The sequence below is a fragment of the Notolepis coatsorum genome, assembly GCF_963971535.1.
Source record: "Notolepis coatsorum genome assembly, chromosome: 3".
Classification (NCBI taxonomy): Eukaryota; Metazoa; Chordata; class Actinopteri; order Aulopiformes; family Paralepididae; genus Notolepis; species Notolepis coatsorum.
This window is the reverse complement of record NC_140167.1, coordinates 54,641,165-54,657,885: the sequence shown is the minus strand read 5'-3', so window position 1 is coordinate 54,657,885 and position 16,721 is coordinate 54,641,165. Positions and strand designations below refer to the sequence as shown.

At 47.5% G+C, this 16,721-nt stretch overlaps 1 protein-coding gene across 2 annotated transcripts in view; it reads left to right on the top strand.

Annotated features, from left to right (window-relative positions):
* The window catches only part of cdin1 (CDAN1 interacting nuclease 1), a 146,906-nt gene extending 132,147 nt beyond the window's left edge, over positions 1-14,759 (top strand). For both annotated transcript variants that reach the window (XM_084311652.1, XM_084311651.1), the window contains one exon: positions 13,772-14,759. In XM_084311652.1, the coding sequence (XP_084167778.1) occupies positions 13,772-13,907 (136 nt within the window). In that variant the 3' untranslated portion in view covers positions 13,908-14,759. The remainder of the gene's footprint in view (positions 1-13,771) is intronic.
* The last annotated feature ends 1,962 nt before the right edge of the window (positions 14,760-16,721 follow it).

Here is a 16,721-nt window from a genome sequence, read left to right as displayed (position 1 = left end):
CCTCTTCCTCTTCGTCTTCAGTTAGGTCATCCAGTGCTTGTAGTCTCTGGTTTAGCCTCTCCACAGGATATGCTGCTCCTTCCCGGTTGCTAGGTCTCGCTTGGACCGGTGGGGGGAGGTGGTCTGTGGGGGGTATAGACCTCGTCTGTTGGTCAAGTTCAGGGTTGTTTACTCGGCTAGGGGATGCCGCCCTGGAGGTGTGTCTAGACGAGTTCCTGGAGCCTCTGGCGGAGGGAGAGGGTGTTGTCCGTCTGATCAGCTGTTCTATTAGTTGCGCTTGCTGTCTGTCGCGCTCTGCGTCCCGTAGAGCACCAGCAGCTGCTCGCTGGCTGTCTGCTCGGTCTCGGGCCACATTCTCTTCCATCTGAATGCGTCTTATTTCCAGGCGTATGTGCTCTTCTTCGCTCCGTTGCTGTAGCTGCAATCGATCGCGTTCACCCTGGAGTCTATCGCGTTCAGTAGAGGCTTTCAGGCTGACGAGGAATGCCTGCTGTAGGGTCCTCTCTGCCTCGCTGGGAGAAGGCGGTTGTATAGGGGAGCCTTCCCTCGGGGTACTCCTTGCGGAGCCTTGGAGCTCTATCTCCACGGTGCTCTCCCCGTCTTCTTCCGTGCCGAGTTCTCTCTCGGTAGCGTTGTATTCCTCCCGGGACTCATCGGGGACTACTTCTTCAGTACTGGCGGGGTGTGAAGTCATGTCTGGTTCCCACTGGTCCCCACCGTGAACTTGGTCAGTTACATTAGAGCCCGTAGGGGCCTCTATGGTCGGGGTAGTCTGGGCGTTGGGGTTAGACATACTTTTACTTTCTAGTTTTACCGCGTTTACTGTTAGTAGAAGACTAGGTTGTTGACTGACAGCGTAAGCCTCTAAGTACTGAGGGAGCCGTCGTTCGCGCTGCGGGCGTTGGTTAGGAGGATCGTTTCGTGGAGTGTTCATCATAGGCCATTTCAATATTAATAACACTATATTAATATTACACTAATTACCATCCGGCTCGAAGGACCAATTGTAACTGAGGGGTACAATTCCCTGACTGTATTACTAGATATGATACTTACTACCACTACCTTTGTACTTAATATTCGGCCACCCAGTACACGGCATAAATATATTATCATGAACACTCTCACGATCCAACACAAATGTACGAATTAGAAACAGGTCTTTATTTCCTACACAGCGATGGTGTGTAGAATAAGCACTTAATCACTTAATTACATTTATGAATTGAAATAGTATGCACTTTTATGGCAAGGAGTATTCGTCGGTATATCAATAGATAATGTCCAATCTCTGAAGGCGCAGGTGGTAAATATACGACCTGGAATAGTTAAGGAATAACAGCAATGATACTTTAATGATTATAGGCTGGATACACTAGAGGGGGTTAATCCGGTCGCTTGTAAGCCGACAGGAGTAGGAGGGGGGGGGGGTAGAATCCAGCTGCCTCGTCCGGCCAAGGGTATCCCAGGTGAACCCACTGTAGTGCCGTTCAATGCGCCGGCGATCCTTGGACCACAGATGAAAGCAGGTGGACTCTTTGTGGGCCGGCTCTCTCCGGTCCACGAGGGAGAGATGTGGAGAGACCTCGTCTTGCAGAGCGTCTCCTCACCTTGCGTTCTCTCCAGGGGGGGGGGTTCCAACACACGGTAGTGTCGGGGGTCTTTATCCATAGAATAATCAAAGTATCCAAAGCATAATCCGTGCCTGGGAAGGCGGGCTGTCGTCGGTAGAATAATCCGGTATACAGGTCCACTCGCTCGTCGGCTCTGGGGCTCCTCGGGTGCAGCTTCACATAGGGTCAACCACCCTGGGTAAGCAGCCAGTTCTCTGCCCGAAACGATGGGGTACTGACTACGGTAGTATTCTCACCGCACGAAGCACTATATATTAACAGACTATTATTAGCTTAATAGACTACGTCCAACTCGACGATATAGTGCCAAATATGACTATTCAAATATTAATATACACGATGTCTCAATACCGATGGTAGGCCGAACTTGGCCTTACTCCCACACGTGGCATCGCGGGGAGGCTTTACGTCTGTGACTCTATTGGAGGGTAAGAAACTGGACTGAAAAGAAAGTCCTACTTTAGTAGCGCAGTATATATACGCACTATGAACAAATAGTCCCATTAGTGGTGCGGTAGCCAAATTCCTACGCGGAACTAGGACTTGTTCGTACATGTCGAGCGGTACGTTTGAACTGGGTCTGAGGGGTATGGCAGCCTGGCACCAAGGTCTCGACCAATAGTAGAATGGAGACTATTATGGGATGTTCAGTAGGCTAGAATGGATATTCAATGCATATTGTACAAGGAATATACAAGGGATATCAGGGAATATTAGAGAATATACAAATACAATTAAATATATATATATAAATAAATATATATATTCGGTTTAATCTGGCCCTTCACAACAGTAGGCGATACTGCCACCTAGCAGGATTCGGCCGGCATTGCACTCTTGAGGTCTCTGAATGAGTTCCAATGGTAACATTCTCCAAAACCATTACTAATGCCAAAGCTTCTTTCTTTCACCATAGGATCGAGGCCTCTGCCAAGAATCTTCGCAAACTGCATGCTACCATGTCCTCCCTCCTCACTCCCCCCCCACCTCCTCCTCCCTCATCTTTTTCTGCCGAAGACTCTGCGATCTTCTTTGAGGAAAAAGTGGAGAACATCTGCAGCTCCTTCTCCCAACCCCCACCCATTCCAAACGCTGAATTGAGAACCTCATCCTTCACTCTGTCATCTTTCTCTCCCATTACAGAAGCCGAGACCCTGACACTGGTAACGTCGAACCGTCCGACTACATGCCAGCTGGACCAGCTACCCTCCCCACTCCTCCAGACCATAGCACCGGACATCCTCCCATTCCTAACTGCAACCATCAACTCCTCACTCAACTCGGGGGTGGTCCCCACCTCCCTAAAACAAGCCAGAGTCACGCCCCTCATAAAAAAACCAACCCTGAACCCCACCGTCATAGCCAACTATCGCCCTGTCTCTCTTCTCTCCTTCCTTTCTAAAACACTTGAACGTGCTGTATCCAACCAACTTACTGCTTATCTCTTACAGAATGACCTCCTAGACCCCAATCAGTCTGGCTTCCGGACTGGCCACTCCACAGAAACGGCCCTCATTGCGGTCACAGAGGCACTTCACTTAGCAAAAGCGAAAGGCCTCTCCTCTGTCCTGATTCTCCTAGATCTATCTGCAGCCTTCGACACAGTCAACCATCAGATCCTCCTCGCGGCCCTCGCAGGAATGGGAGTGGCTGGATCTGCGCTGACATGGCTGACATCATACCTCAATGACCGCTCCTACCAAGTGTCATGGAGAGGGACTCTGTCGGCCATCCGCCCCCTCCGGACGGGTGTCCCCCAGGGCTCGGTCCTAGGACCCCTTCTCTTCTCCCTCTACACTAAATCACTGGGTAACATTATCACATCTCATGGCTTCTCATATCATTGTTATGCCGATGATACTCAACTCTTCCTCTCCTTCCCTCCCTCAGATATCCACGTCTCTGAGCGGATCTCGGCCTGTCTGTCCGACATCTCCGCCTGGATGACGACCAACCACCTCAAACTGAACCTAAGCAAAACAGAATTGCTCCACCTGCCGGCCAAATCCTCCCCCCTGACCGACCTCTCCATCACAGTCGAGAATGCAGCTGTGACCGCGTCGCCGACCGCCAAGAACCTTGGTGTTGTCCTCGACGACCAGTTGAACTTCTCTGCTCACATCGCAGCGACAACCAGAACCTGCAGATTCCTCCTGAGCAACGTCAGAAGGATACGCCCCTTCCTGACAAAAGAAGCCACCCAACTCCTCGTCCAATCAACAGTCATCTCCCGCCTCGACTACTGCAACGCACTGCTAGCTGGCCTCCCGGCCACTGCCACCAAGCCTCTTCAACTCATTCAAAATGCAGCGGCCCGCCTGATCTCAAACCTACCGAAGTCAGCCCATGTCACCCCACTTCTTAGGGACCTGCACTGGCTCCCCATTGCTGCACGTATCCGCTTCAAGGCCCTCGACCTAGCATACCGTGCGGCAAAGGGAACCGCTCCCGCCTACCTCCGGTCAATGGTCTCTAACTACACACCCTCAAGACCCCTACGCTCTGCGTCTTCTGGCCGCCTCAGATCTACTCCTATCCAAGCTCCCGGAGGGTCATCAAAGAGAAGCCGCCTATTCTCAGTCCTTGCCCCACAATGGTGGAATGAACTACCCATCCCAGTTAGGACAGCCGAATCCCGTCCAATCTTTCGCCGTCGACTAAAGACTCACTTCTTCAACCATTATCTGAAATGATAAAAAAAAAAAAAAAAAATAATCTAACCCCGACTAACCTTAATGTCATGCACTTGTCCTAATAAACTAACCTACACTGTAACACGCAACACTTTGATGAACATTGTTACTCAGCTGATAGAGTTATACCCTTCTTGCTGTCTTGTCGCACAGAACTTGTAAGTCGCTTTGGATAAAAGCGTCAGCTAAATGACTAAATGTAAATGTAAATGTAACACAGAGGTCTGTGAGAGTGTATAGAATATTAAAATCGAAAAAAAGAAACTATGAAAGCCAGAGATTCCTCGGGTTTTCGGGGGTTCTGGCGCTCACCCGCTGACTAGATAACCCAAGAAATCTCGGGGTTGGCGCAGAAAGTGTTAAAAGTTTAACACATTCGGCGCCAGACCCGAGATATCCCGGGTTAACCCCGCCATGCGTTGGGCGCCAGACCCGAGATATCTCGGGTTTTGGTCGTTATTTCTTTTATGCGATATTTTTATTCATTTCAAGCACACGGACCTCGGGGTTACCATAGGGAATCATTCTGAGATCGCCAGAGTGCAATACCGGCCGCATCCTGCTAGGTGGCAGTATCGCCCACCCTTTGAAACCCTCCTTCACACCGGGTGTTACACTTAAATCCCTCCGGGCGCCATATTTTGGGTCAGGCGAGTCTAGCGGTTCACCCAATCACATTGAAACGCGTCCAATGACCTTCCATGCATGTGTGTGCCGGATTATGTCGAGGACACGATAAACACCAATACTGGAAATCGCAATCGGACAATTGGAATATTCTTTTTGGAATACCCCCGATCAAAGGTAAGGACTATCTGACGTTTCAAGTTTCTTTATTAGTTGTCATACAGAAGTATAGAATACTTTTATACAAAATGCTTCTTTCTGTTACGCTCCAGAGACTGTGCTAGACAAAAGGATAAGTATAAAATAAAATAAGTATAGCAAGTATAAAATAGAAGTCACGTACGTAGACACAAGTGTTCAGTATGTACATATGTACAATGTTCAATGCAGAGTAGAAGTAACTGAGTTACCATACAATATACTATACAATATACTAATTACAATATACTATATAGTGCAAAGCAGAAATGGGATGAGGTACAATTTAGGTACAATTTACAGTAAGGTGTACTGAGGTATGGGTTGTAGTGCAAATTCTTTGCCAATAAATATAAAGTGTGTTTAGGTGTTCTAAAGTGTGTAGAGTGGGTGCTGCAGTGAGTTGTTTGTTTAAAGTGAGTGTGTGCGTGTGGATGTGTGTGCTGTGAGTGCTTTTGATGGTTGTTGCATAGTGTTATTGTTCGTTGAGCAACCTGATGGCCTGGGGATAGAAGCTTCTTCTGAGTCTTTCTGTGCTTGCCATGAGACTCGGGTATCGCTTGCCTGACCGCAGCAGTTCAAAGAGGCAGTTGTTTGGGTGGCTGGAGTCTTTGATAATTCTCTTAGCCTTACCCATGCACCGCTTGTTGTAAATGTTCTGGAGAGTGGGAAGCCCCCCTCCAATTGTGCGTTCGGCTGAACGGGCCACTCTCTGTAGTCTGCTGCGGTCTTGTGCGGTGCTATTCCCAAACCAGGAGGTGATATTGCCAGTCAGGATGTACTCTATTGTGCATGAGTAGAAGTTCTTAAGGATCTTCTGACTGACTTGGAACTTCCTTAGGCGCCTGAGGAAGTAGAGGCGTTGCCGTGCCTTCTTCACAACACTGTCAATATGTGTGGTCCATGTCAAGTCCTCGGATATGTGGTCTCCTAGGTACTTGAAACGGTTCACTCTCTCAACTGGTGCCCTGTCGATGCTGAGGGGGCTGTAGTCCCTGACCCCCGACCTCCTGAAGTCCACAATCATCTCTTTTGTTTTGCTGACGTTCAGGGAGAGGCAGTTCTCCTGACACCACTGCGACAGATTCTCTACCTCTTCCAGGTAGGCCCTCTCGTCGTTGGCAGAGATCAGGCCTCATCAGCAAATTTGATGATTGTGTTGTTGTTCCGCTGTGCCACACAGTCATGTCAGCGTCAATTCCAGCTTGATCGTACAATGTTTTCATATCGATGCAGCTGATCAGCGTGTGTGGTATTCAAAACGAATGCCGTTACTGGCCATCAAAGCATAAAAAAACGACCCCCCCCCCCCCTTTCATGCATTCATGATGAAACATAATTCCTATTACATACATTTGATTTGGAAATAGTAGCATGTCCAGGCAAGAAATGCCAATGCTTATAGTAGAATTCACGTTGCGCCCTATAACTCAGCTTTTCAGGAATTATCCCGGATCACTCCTAAACTATACAATATTCACCACGGGATAACGTGCGAACATATACATAAAAAGATTATCTCTTTTTTGCATGTTCGACGGAAGAAAGTCACTGTCAAATGACCATAGTATTGTCTCCTTAGATATAATATAGAATATAGATATAGCTCTCCAAACATAGTGACGCACAGTGAAAGTAGGCTATGGAAACCTGGCACTCTAGCTACAAGGATAAGGCTAATGGCTGGTGCCCAATGTGTTAAGAGGTTAATCAAAAGCATCAACATACCAGTATGCCAAATAAAAAATATTTAAGTACAAGATGTAAGTAGTAACACTCTTTTTTCTTTTTGGGGGGATTTGCGGCATTTGCCTATCATTTGGATGATATGATCCATGCTGGAACAGCCACCTCAGCATGGATGAATAGATGGTCTATATGGTTGTAAAGTGTGCCAGGCTTCTCTGTTATTCGTCGGCGTTCCGGCCCATAGGCAGCAGGCGACGTCGAATTTTGACCAATGGGATGCAAGGTCAGAGGGCTTAGGGCAGGTCTTGGCCCCCGGGGGTCACAGAGGTTGCCATGGTTCCCAGATAAAACTCTGTAATCCTCCTCTAATCTCCCATCTCGTATCGGCATCCTGCACCGGTAGGCGTAAATTACCTCCTGCTACACACACTGACATACAATCACGGCACACTCCCTCAACTTGACCTCCCACGCCCCTCACACATACACATACACTCCCCCATGTCAGCCCTCCCAACACACACATACAGTACTACACACACACATCCTCCGCCTCCAACAGTCACAAAGGAGGAAGAGCCACATCCGCGTCACGTTCCATTTCCAAACCCCATCGACAGAAGGCATAAAAACGTCGGGGAGAATTACACCTGGCGGAAGATGTTTTATTCTTTATTGCCCCCTATTCCTCTTTAATTACAGTGCTTCTGCCGGTTTGGGGCGACTCATTTACCCCTGAAGATTGTCTGCGATGGCCGCCTTGTATTTGAGTTTTACATACCTGAGCGGAATTGAACTTTTCCCCGGCGATAAAGAGGAGCTGGGCGTGGCGTGTTGGTAGCCTCGGCCGTGTTAAGCACCAGTCTTTGGCAAGGTAATTAAAGGAAGAACAGATTGGCTGCTATGTATCACACAATGGCTGCTATGTGTCACACTGTTGTTCCTTTCTGTGGAAGGCGCGCTCTACATGGGACCGGAATCGCGGTTGTTTGGATTAATGGGAGTCGATGAGCCTTAACTCAAAGTGTAAAATCTCAACAGCCATAAGAAAATATATCAGGCAGACGTTTCTTTAGACTTTTTAGTGGTTCAGAAACAACTGCAGCCTCAACTGGTACAAACATAAATTGTACTATTACTATGTACAGTACTACCTATTCTATTTACCCATATCAGATAATCTGGCTAGTTCCCCTGAACTTGTTTACATTTGAAAGCATCCACTGTTATTATGACTAGGGATGCCCTGATCGTCTATGAGCCATATCGGCCTCAGACACTTTGTAATAGTTCTACACCGCTGACATGTTTCAGGTTAGTTAGCATGTAACAATGACACCAACTCTGCTGAGAATCGGCTCATGTTCTTCACGTCATCGATCGCTTTCCGCAATTGTGCGACTGGAAAGAGTTATCGGAATTCCCCCAATCTGGTATTTATACTGAATATGGATCGGGGAGGGGGATCCCTAATTATGACATGGTTGACCCCTCGCTTTCAGCTCCTAGGAGGACTGAGGTCTTCTGACTCTTCTATTCTCATCTCGTTATTTATGGACTGTAGGATGTACGGCAGGGAGCTAAGGCTGATTTACCTCCCTGTTGGAGGCCACCCCTCTGGGCAGAACCAGCCTTTAAATACCCTGTGTGTTTGTGTGTGGATGCCTGTGTTATCAGGGCTGGTGTTATCAATGTGTCTGACGTGACGTACCATAGGCCCCCAGACTGCTGTTGGTGTATTGAAATACACAAGCTGGATGTACAGACACACAGTGACCTGACGTTGGGCCGTATGGCCTGATGTGCAGGCCTGGGGTTGCTGACCCCTTCCACCGCTCGCACCCTCCAACTCTGCACACACACACACAGACAGCCATTTGCCACCTAGCTCGGGCCCTATAAATAAACACCTATTAATCAGCTGTCTATAGCAAGGACTGACCACGGCTGTGACAGCAAGGACCAGACCATTTCTCACTAATACAAACTCGCACACGCACACACACACATACACACACACACTCACACACACAGCCACATATTCAGTCCTTGTGGGGACATTCCACAATTCATTCCCTAACCCCTTACCCTAACCTTAACCTAACCCTAACCCAAAAATAGCCCCTTGTCCTTGTGGGGTCTGACCTGCGTGTCCTACGAGGGCAGAAACATTCTCCTTTCCCTTCCTTGTGTCGGGGTCCCTCCCCAAGATATATTTGATTTAGCATTTATTTTTTATTATTATTTTTATTACTACAGTATTATAGGTGAGGTTTGTAAATAAGCCCATTTTGACTTTATTTTTTTTTATTTTTATGTTCTGCTTGTTTTTTCTTCCACAATGTTCAAATAAACATAAACAAATATAGGAAAACAAGGACACGCACGCGCACACACACACACACACACTTCTGTTCCCTTTCTCTCTCTCTCTCTACTATCTACCTCTCAACCCCTTCCATTCCTCCGCGTTCCCTTGGTCTCTGCTTCAGATGAGGTTTAGCAGGTTCCAGACCAGTATTTCAGGCAGGAGGAGAAAAAAAAGCAAAGAACAGACTTGAGCTGAAGCTAATGTTTGGCAGCTCTTTACTGGTCTACCTTGTGACCTGATGTATGGGCGGAGAAGACAAAGGCGTCTTTGTGGAGAGGCTTTCGGACACGTAGAGTTCACCGTCATGCGGAGGCTCATGCTATCTAAATCATGGCGGGGGCCGTTTGTTTTAAGCGGCTCTGTACGACATGTAAAATGAGGTGAGAGTGTTTTTAGAGGCGAGCGTAAATTCGTCTCGATTTTATTGATAATTCATCACGTCGTATAATGTACTTTGGCAGCGCTGTTCAGCCTCCATTTTTTTTTTAAAGTAAAGCCTTTTCTCGCCCGGCGTGACGTGTCGAATTAACTCTTGATCAGTGTTTTCACTGGGGATGTTAAACGGTCTTAGGCTGTGCTTTTTTGACATCCAGGAACAGCTCCGACCAAATCAAACCAAAATAACTGTTGATTTCTTTTGGAGGGGGAAGTTACAGGTATTAGTTTATTTGTGTGTGTGTGTGTGTGTGTGTGTGTGTGTGTGTGTGTGTGTGTGTGTGTGTGTGTGTGTGTGTGTGTGTGTGTGTGTGTGTGTGTGTGTGTGTGTGTGTGTGTGTGTGTGTGTGTGTGTGTGTGTGTGTGTGTGTGTGTGTGTGTGTGTGTGTGTGTAAAGTTCACACATGTTTGTCAGTTTATAATAGAGAATGTATACTGTATGCTTTGGCTTAGTTGTGTGTGAGAGGTGGCTGCATGGTGTGTGTGTGTGTGCAAGCGGCACTAATAACACTCTCTTCCCAGTTTGAGGTGCCTTGCTCTCATTAAGCAGCGTTGTAAGCTGCTTGGCACCTGCTTTAAGAGCGACCACCACCCGCTCGTTAGCGCTAACGACAGCATGCCTGGCAGCCGCGGTCCACGCCCAGGCTTGTCGGGCGGCCCCTGCGCCGGAATTAGCTACATTTCACAAACAATTTCACCAACTCGTTACGCCGTTAGGTGTTTATTGGAAGATGGCTGACTTTGACTCTCGAGGTGGTGTATATAATAAGCACACGCCAGGTTAAGACGAGCCAGCCCACATAATAAGCCACAATTAGCCTACAAACTACAAACCCAGCCTTCGCAGGCCATTACCGCACACACACACACGCAACTTCAGAGGAAGTATATATAAGGCCCTATATATTTATATTCGCTCTCTCCATTGATCGTGCTCGGATAGCGCTTTCTTCCCTGAGAATCTGGTGACGCGGTCGTCGTGCTAAAGCCTTGACCCCTGACCTCTCCCTGCCTCTCCTCCCCTCCCATCAGCACCAGTGTTATTGTTTCTAACCCGTTCTCTCTGATTTCTACCTCAAGGTCCCCGCGGTATTGGCTTGTATTAATTCTGAGTGGGGATTCAAAAGTCCATTTATTTTCTTTACGGTATGGAAAGGCCTTGGTGACACGGCTCCCCTGTGTTTAGAGTTTTGCTTGTTTCAATTTGTGCCTGGCCTCCTCCAACATGATGTATCGCACGCCGCCCCCCTTATCTGTTGATGTACAGTTCTAACCTTTTCAGAAGGTTGCCTCTCCCCTCTCTGCGAACCCCCTCCCCACACCCGTCTCCTCTCCCAGCCTCACCCCCCCTCACCCTCCGCCCCCAGAGCACGGGGAACGTACATGCGGCAACGGCGACTGAGAGAGAAAGAGGAGCGTAACCCCTTTTTCCCAAAGTCATCTAATGTAAATATTTAGGTTTTGTTTCCATAACATTTCCATATTAAGCGTTTGCGGGGCCATGTGCGAGCGGCGGGCCCGGGACGTGATGAGAGGGGAGACGGGGGCCTGAGCCCCGCGCGGCGCTGAGAGGCTGAGCTATGTGTGTGACATTGCGGTGAACTTGCAGCGTGCATCTGTGGGCTTTCTCCAGGGCTGTTAGCTTTGGCCCCGTTCGCTCATAGATACAGCGCCGTAAATCACACACTGTAAAACACGGAATGCAGGACCGAGCCGTAGGAGCATGTACTGCTTTAAGGGCCAGAGAGAGAGAGAGAGACTTTGTGTTATTTTTTCATGAATATGTATATCTCGTCTTTTTGCGTGTACTGTCTGTGTCAACCACACATACTGCCTCAAGTCTAAAATGTGTGTATGTGCGCGCGCATACAGTAACACCGCGCACACGCTGAAGTGTCATGACAGCAGACGTCAGCTCTGCCGTTTTTAGTTATTTACGCCGTAAAAAGTGCCTCGTCACGGTTCAAAGGTTGGACTATTTATAATAAGGTAATAAACTATCACCGATGGGAACGAGTCTGTCCGTTCCCTATAATTACCATTAGTTTGAATACCCATAGGCTAGTTTTAAAGTCGGTATTTTAATAGGAAATGATTGATCACAATTTGAGGTTTTTACGAACCTTACCTCGGCTCTGAACTTCCTGCCCTTCTCCTTTTTGCCCCGGCTTCCTGTCTGTCGTCTCCAGCGAGCCCAACGCACTGTTAACTGTTAGGAGGGTTAGGAGTGTCTGGGACCACACCCACGTTCAGCCCCTCTGAATCTGTTTTTGTGGGGTGGTGGTGGTGGGGGCGTTAGGGCTGCTCTCTACTCGCAGGTTGAACTGTGTCATGTCTTTATGCATGGCAGCTAGAGTTCAAAGACTAGGTATGATGTATATGAGACAGGGGGGGGCCGCCGGGGGATCTTCAGGGCGTAATAAACGGCTCGAAAGATGATTTACCGCTTTTGTCAGGGAGCAGTAGTGAAATAATGCTACGCATCCTTGGTGAAAAAACTCCTCCATTTTAATTGCTTCTGCTCCTTTTTCAGTGGATGCTCGGATACACGATAGGGCCCCTATAAGACACAAAAGCTGCAGAAGATGAGAGGGGGGAGAGGAGAGAGGAAAAAAGGAGAGGAGTGGAAAACAGAAGAGAAAGAATGGGGGGGGGGGGGGGATAAAGAACCACCTCACATTTTGAATATTGCCTGAACTTGACTTTCTCGACAGCTCGGCGAGTCACCGTTATTTATAGTTTGTCATTCTTTGGGAACCATGTTGTGCGCCAACTAAGCCAAAGTTACTGGGGGCTTTCGGAGTCCAACGTGAATGAAACAGCTGGACACAGTTGGACCGGCTACCGCTAGCGGATGCAATGTTTTCGAGTCGCAGCCTCTCTGTCGAACTCTCCGCCGGCTCCGTTCCGAACAGGCTTCCGACGGCGAGAGGCTCCCGAGGCCAGAGTCTGGCGCTGCTGTTATTGCTCTTAATTATTGCTATTTTCAGTCTCATCGCAACGTGATCCAGTGTGTCTCTCCCTGTCGGAGAGATCTTATCTCTCCCGGCGGCTTTATGTTTGATTTTGCACAAGTTTCCTGGATGGCGATCAAAGGAACCCATCTCAGCGAGAGTCCTTATCTCTTATAGCTGAATCAATCTCCCTGACTCTCTGTCTCTCTATCTATCCATCTATTTATCATCTATCTATCTATCTTTGTCCTCTTATTCTGTTCCCACATGTACCACTCATTTTGTAATTAACACTGTCTGCCTTTCAATCTCTTTTTTACATCCGTGTGGAACACCTGTCTAAAAGTTTGAAAGTAAAAGATGCTTGTATAAATAGAAATAAATCATGCTTTTCTACTGCCAGTCGGTGGACCATTGCACAATCAACACATATGTCTGTATTTGATTATGGTGACATTCTGTACATGCACGCCTCTCCCTCCTCCTTAAAACCCCTCGATGCTGTGTATCATAGTGCACTGTGTTTTATCACTGGAGATACCGCTCTGTTTTAGCTGAAAAAGGGATCACCTTCTTTAGAGAAGAGATATGCATTGCATTTATCTATAAGGCTCTGCTTATGAAACCTCCCTATCTCTGCTCTTTGATTGCTTTTACTGTAAATACAGCACATATGGTACTATGTCACAGGATTACTTAGCTTTAGATACACAGCATGTAAAAACTGAGCTTGGCAAAATTGGTTTTAAATATTATGCCCTGTACAAATAGAATGAACAAATAGAAACTACAGAAAACCTTGAAATTGGAAGATTTTGTTCCGTTAACATTTAAAAGTTTTGAACTCTTGATATTTTAGATGTTTTTTTCTGTGATCTACATGATGATGACTGCATCTTTGTCTGAGCTGTACCCACTTGTCCAATATGTTTTATTATATCACTATTGTACACAGGTCGCTCTTGGAAAAGAGACCTCGGCCTTCGAGAGATTCACCTGTTTAAATAAAGGACAAATTAAATCAAAAATAAATCACTGTTCCAAAATCCAAAGTAAACAGCCGTGAGCATTTGGCAGTTTTATCTAAACATCTGCCGGTATTTCAACTATTTGATCGCTACTTCGAAGTCTTCCATGATGACCTAGAGAATGGTTCTATGTGTTTTGTAGGTTTGGACCAGGCCTGGTGATCTACTGGTATGGCTTCATAGGGGAACTGGACTGCCAGAGAGACAGAGGCATCCTGCTCAAAGACTGCTTCCCAACGGACATCGTCACCCTGTTCCACGGTGCAAACCAGGACTAACCGGCACCACACTGGAGAGAATAAGGACACAGAGACAGAGAGAGAGAGAGAGGAAGGGGGGAGAAAGAGAGAGAGGTGGGTGGTAAGAGGAGAGAGATGGAGGGGGAAATGGAAAAATAAAAGGTTGAGAAAGAGAGGGGGAAGGAGGAAGGAGGAGAGAAAGGAAAGCGAGGGAGGAAAGGAGACTGGGAGGGAGGATGGACGATGGGACGGGTAACACCGGGCTGGGTTAGGGGTTGGCTGCGTAGATCCGGAAGCAATTTAGCTTTCCTGCAGCGCCGGACTACTGGCACATAGAAAATGTGCCCTGAACTTCCAGTGACCCTCTCTTTCTGCCTCTTTCTCACACTATCTCTTTCTGCCCAGCCCTCAAGCAACCTCCCCACCACACACACACACACACACACACACCAGCACACCAGCATTCTGTATCTTCCAGCTTAGGGTCAGGCTCATACCTTCGTGTGAAAACACTGATTGGAAGCCTGTCCTGGTTGTGGTTCAGCCTCTGGCCCCAGTGAGGCCTCCTGGAGTGGACAGTCGGGGCCAGGCCAGGCCAGGACACAAGGCCCTTCCTTATCACACCCAAGGCCCTGGCCCTTGTCACTCCTTCCTCCCCTGCTCTCCAAAGGCAGATAAGGGAGGTGGGGTGTGGGGAGAGGAGGTCCTGTCTCTCACCTACGTCACTCGGTGCCCTCTCAGTCACTCTGCAGGGGGGCCAGTGGGATCTCGTCTGGTTAAGACTGGACCCTCAATGACCTCTCCCTCTTACCTGGATAATCTGAGAGGACTGTAAATGTTAAGCTGGTGGTACATTTCACTTATGTTATGTGGTTTTAGCTGAGCTGATCAGTGTACATTTATATATGTCAATTAAAGTTACAAAGTATGTAAATATATGTCTTTGTCTTTCTTTTCTTTGGTATGTTTTGCAAACGTATATATGCTTTTTGACAGATGGAAGCATACAGTATACTGTAAAGTGTTATTGTACATGCTAGGGATGCGAATTTGAAGGCATATCAATATTGGATTATTCTATAGAAACTATTTCATTGTGGCTTTTCATCTGAAACCTCTCCAGGACCTCATAGAGGGAAAATAACTCCATAGCTCCAATAGCTGCCTGGCTAACGTTAGCAATCTAGCTAACATACTCTACTGAAACTTGTTAGCATCACTGTCAATCCAATTACAACAACTTGTACATTAGCTCCAGTGATCAGCTTCAACAGCTGCCTGCCTTACATTAGCGTGTAGCCTCTCAATCAGCAATCAAAAATGTCTCAGGTCAGCAGCACTGCACACGGCACAAGTTTCACTTTCAGTAGAGCAATTTTACCTTCAAAATAAAAGTGAGAGTTTTATGCCTTCAAAATGAAAACGTGATAAGTTTGGTTTGGCACATTTCTTTGCTCGTCATTGTCATTTTGAATAGCCGGATATTAAAATAATCCCTAGTACATGCATTACTATTATTACTGATGAATAAATATGTTGATAATGACTTTGAACACATGTCCTGTCATGAACTCACACAACAAACATATAAGTGAATTAAACTGCAGTGTAAAGCCGGGGCCACGTGACCGTGCGTGCACACGTACCTCCAGTCCACACCTGACCATGTAGCTCATACCAGATCCCTGAGTATGCAGCGGTCGTTGTGTGTTGCACATCTTTTTACGGCCCCAGTGCCTTTTTATGGGCAGATCCTAATGGAAGAAACATAGCTGGACCGGTGGAACCAGAGGTGAACGTAAAGTTGAATGATGTTTTTGTGGGCAGATATGCACTGCCTACAGGGGTCCGTGTCCTCTCCTTCTCAGAGAGCGGTAAAGAAAGTGAAAGGGTGATGGTATCTGCCGGCACGTGGGAGAGTAGTGATGTTATATCTACATATATATGAGGTATCACTGCTTTGCTGTTAAGTGTGGACGCTTAGAAACAAAACACCTTGAAGAGTCATCTTGTTTTATCGCTTAGGACTAAAAGACATTCCTTACAGCCGAGTCCAAGAGGTTCCATGGCTGACCCTCCGCCTCTACCGGCCGCCCTGCGGAGAGACCGTCCCAGCAGAGAGACCGTCCCAGCAGGCCTTTGGGGTTGAGGACTCACCCGTGAGACAGGAGGAGAGACGCTATCTGGAGCTCTCCTCTCCCTCTTAGCCTCCTTCCACTCTCCACTAATCATCTCCAGATCTGACCTGCTCTTCAGCCTTACTTGTATTATTGGCAAGGGGAATACTCCCCCTTGCAGAACTGAACTAAGCCTTATTATGTGTGCGTGCATGCTTGTGTGTGTGTGTGTGCACGCACACTCTTAGTTAGAAAGATATGAGTAAGGGGGGTTAAATACCAGTAAAGTGTTGCTTGATTTGTTACCCTTAAACCTCTAACCTTTAGCCGGCTCCCATCCAGGCCTTGATCCCTCCATGAGAAGGCTGCTGGTTGGCCCGCGGGGGTCGCCGGGCGGCCATGGCTTCCTCTGTCAGGCCCCCTGTTCCATGTGGTACAAAACAACTGTCCCCATGTGTCCAGTTAAAGTCAGCCCTATTGCCTGGTCGTGGAATGCTTAGGCATCACTTTATAGCTCCTCTCGGACACAAAAACAGAGCTATTTCACTTGGGGAGGGGAAAAAAATTCTGCCTCAAATAAGGAGAGCAGGGGAAAAAATGGAAAACAGCAGATTCAGTTCCTCTCAGGTTTCAAGCCTTCCTGCCATTGTTTTCCAAGATGGCTGTCATACAAAAGAGGAGCCAGGGTCAACTCCTATAAATTAGTTTCTGCACACAATGCAAACCAAATACAGCT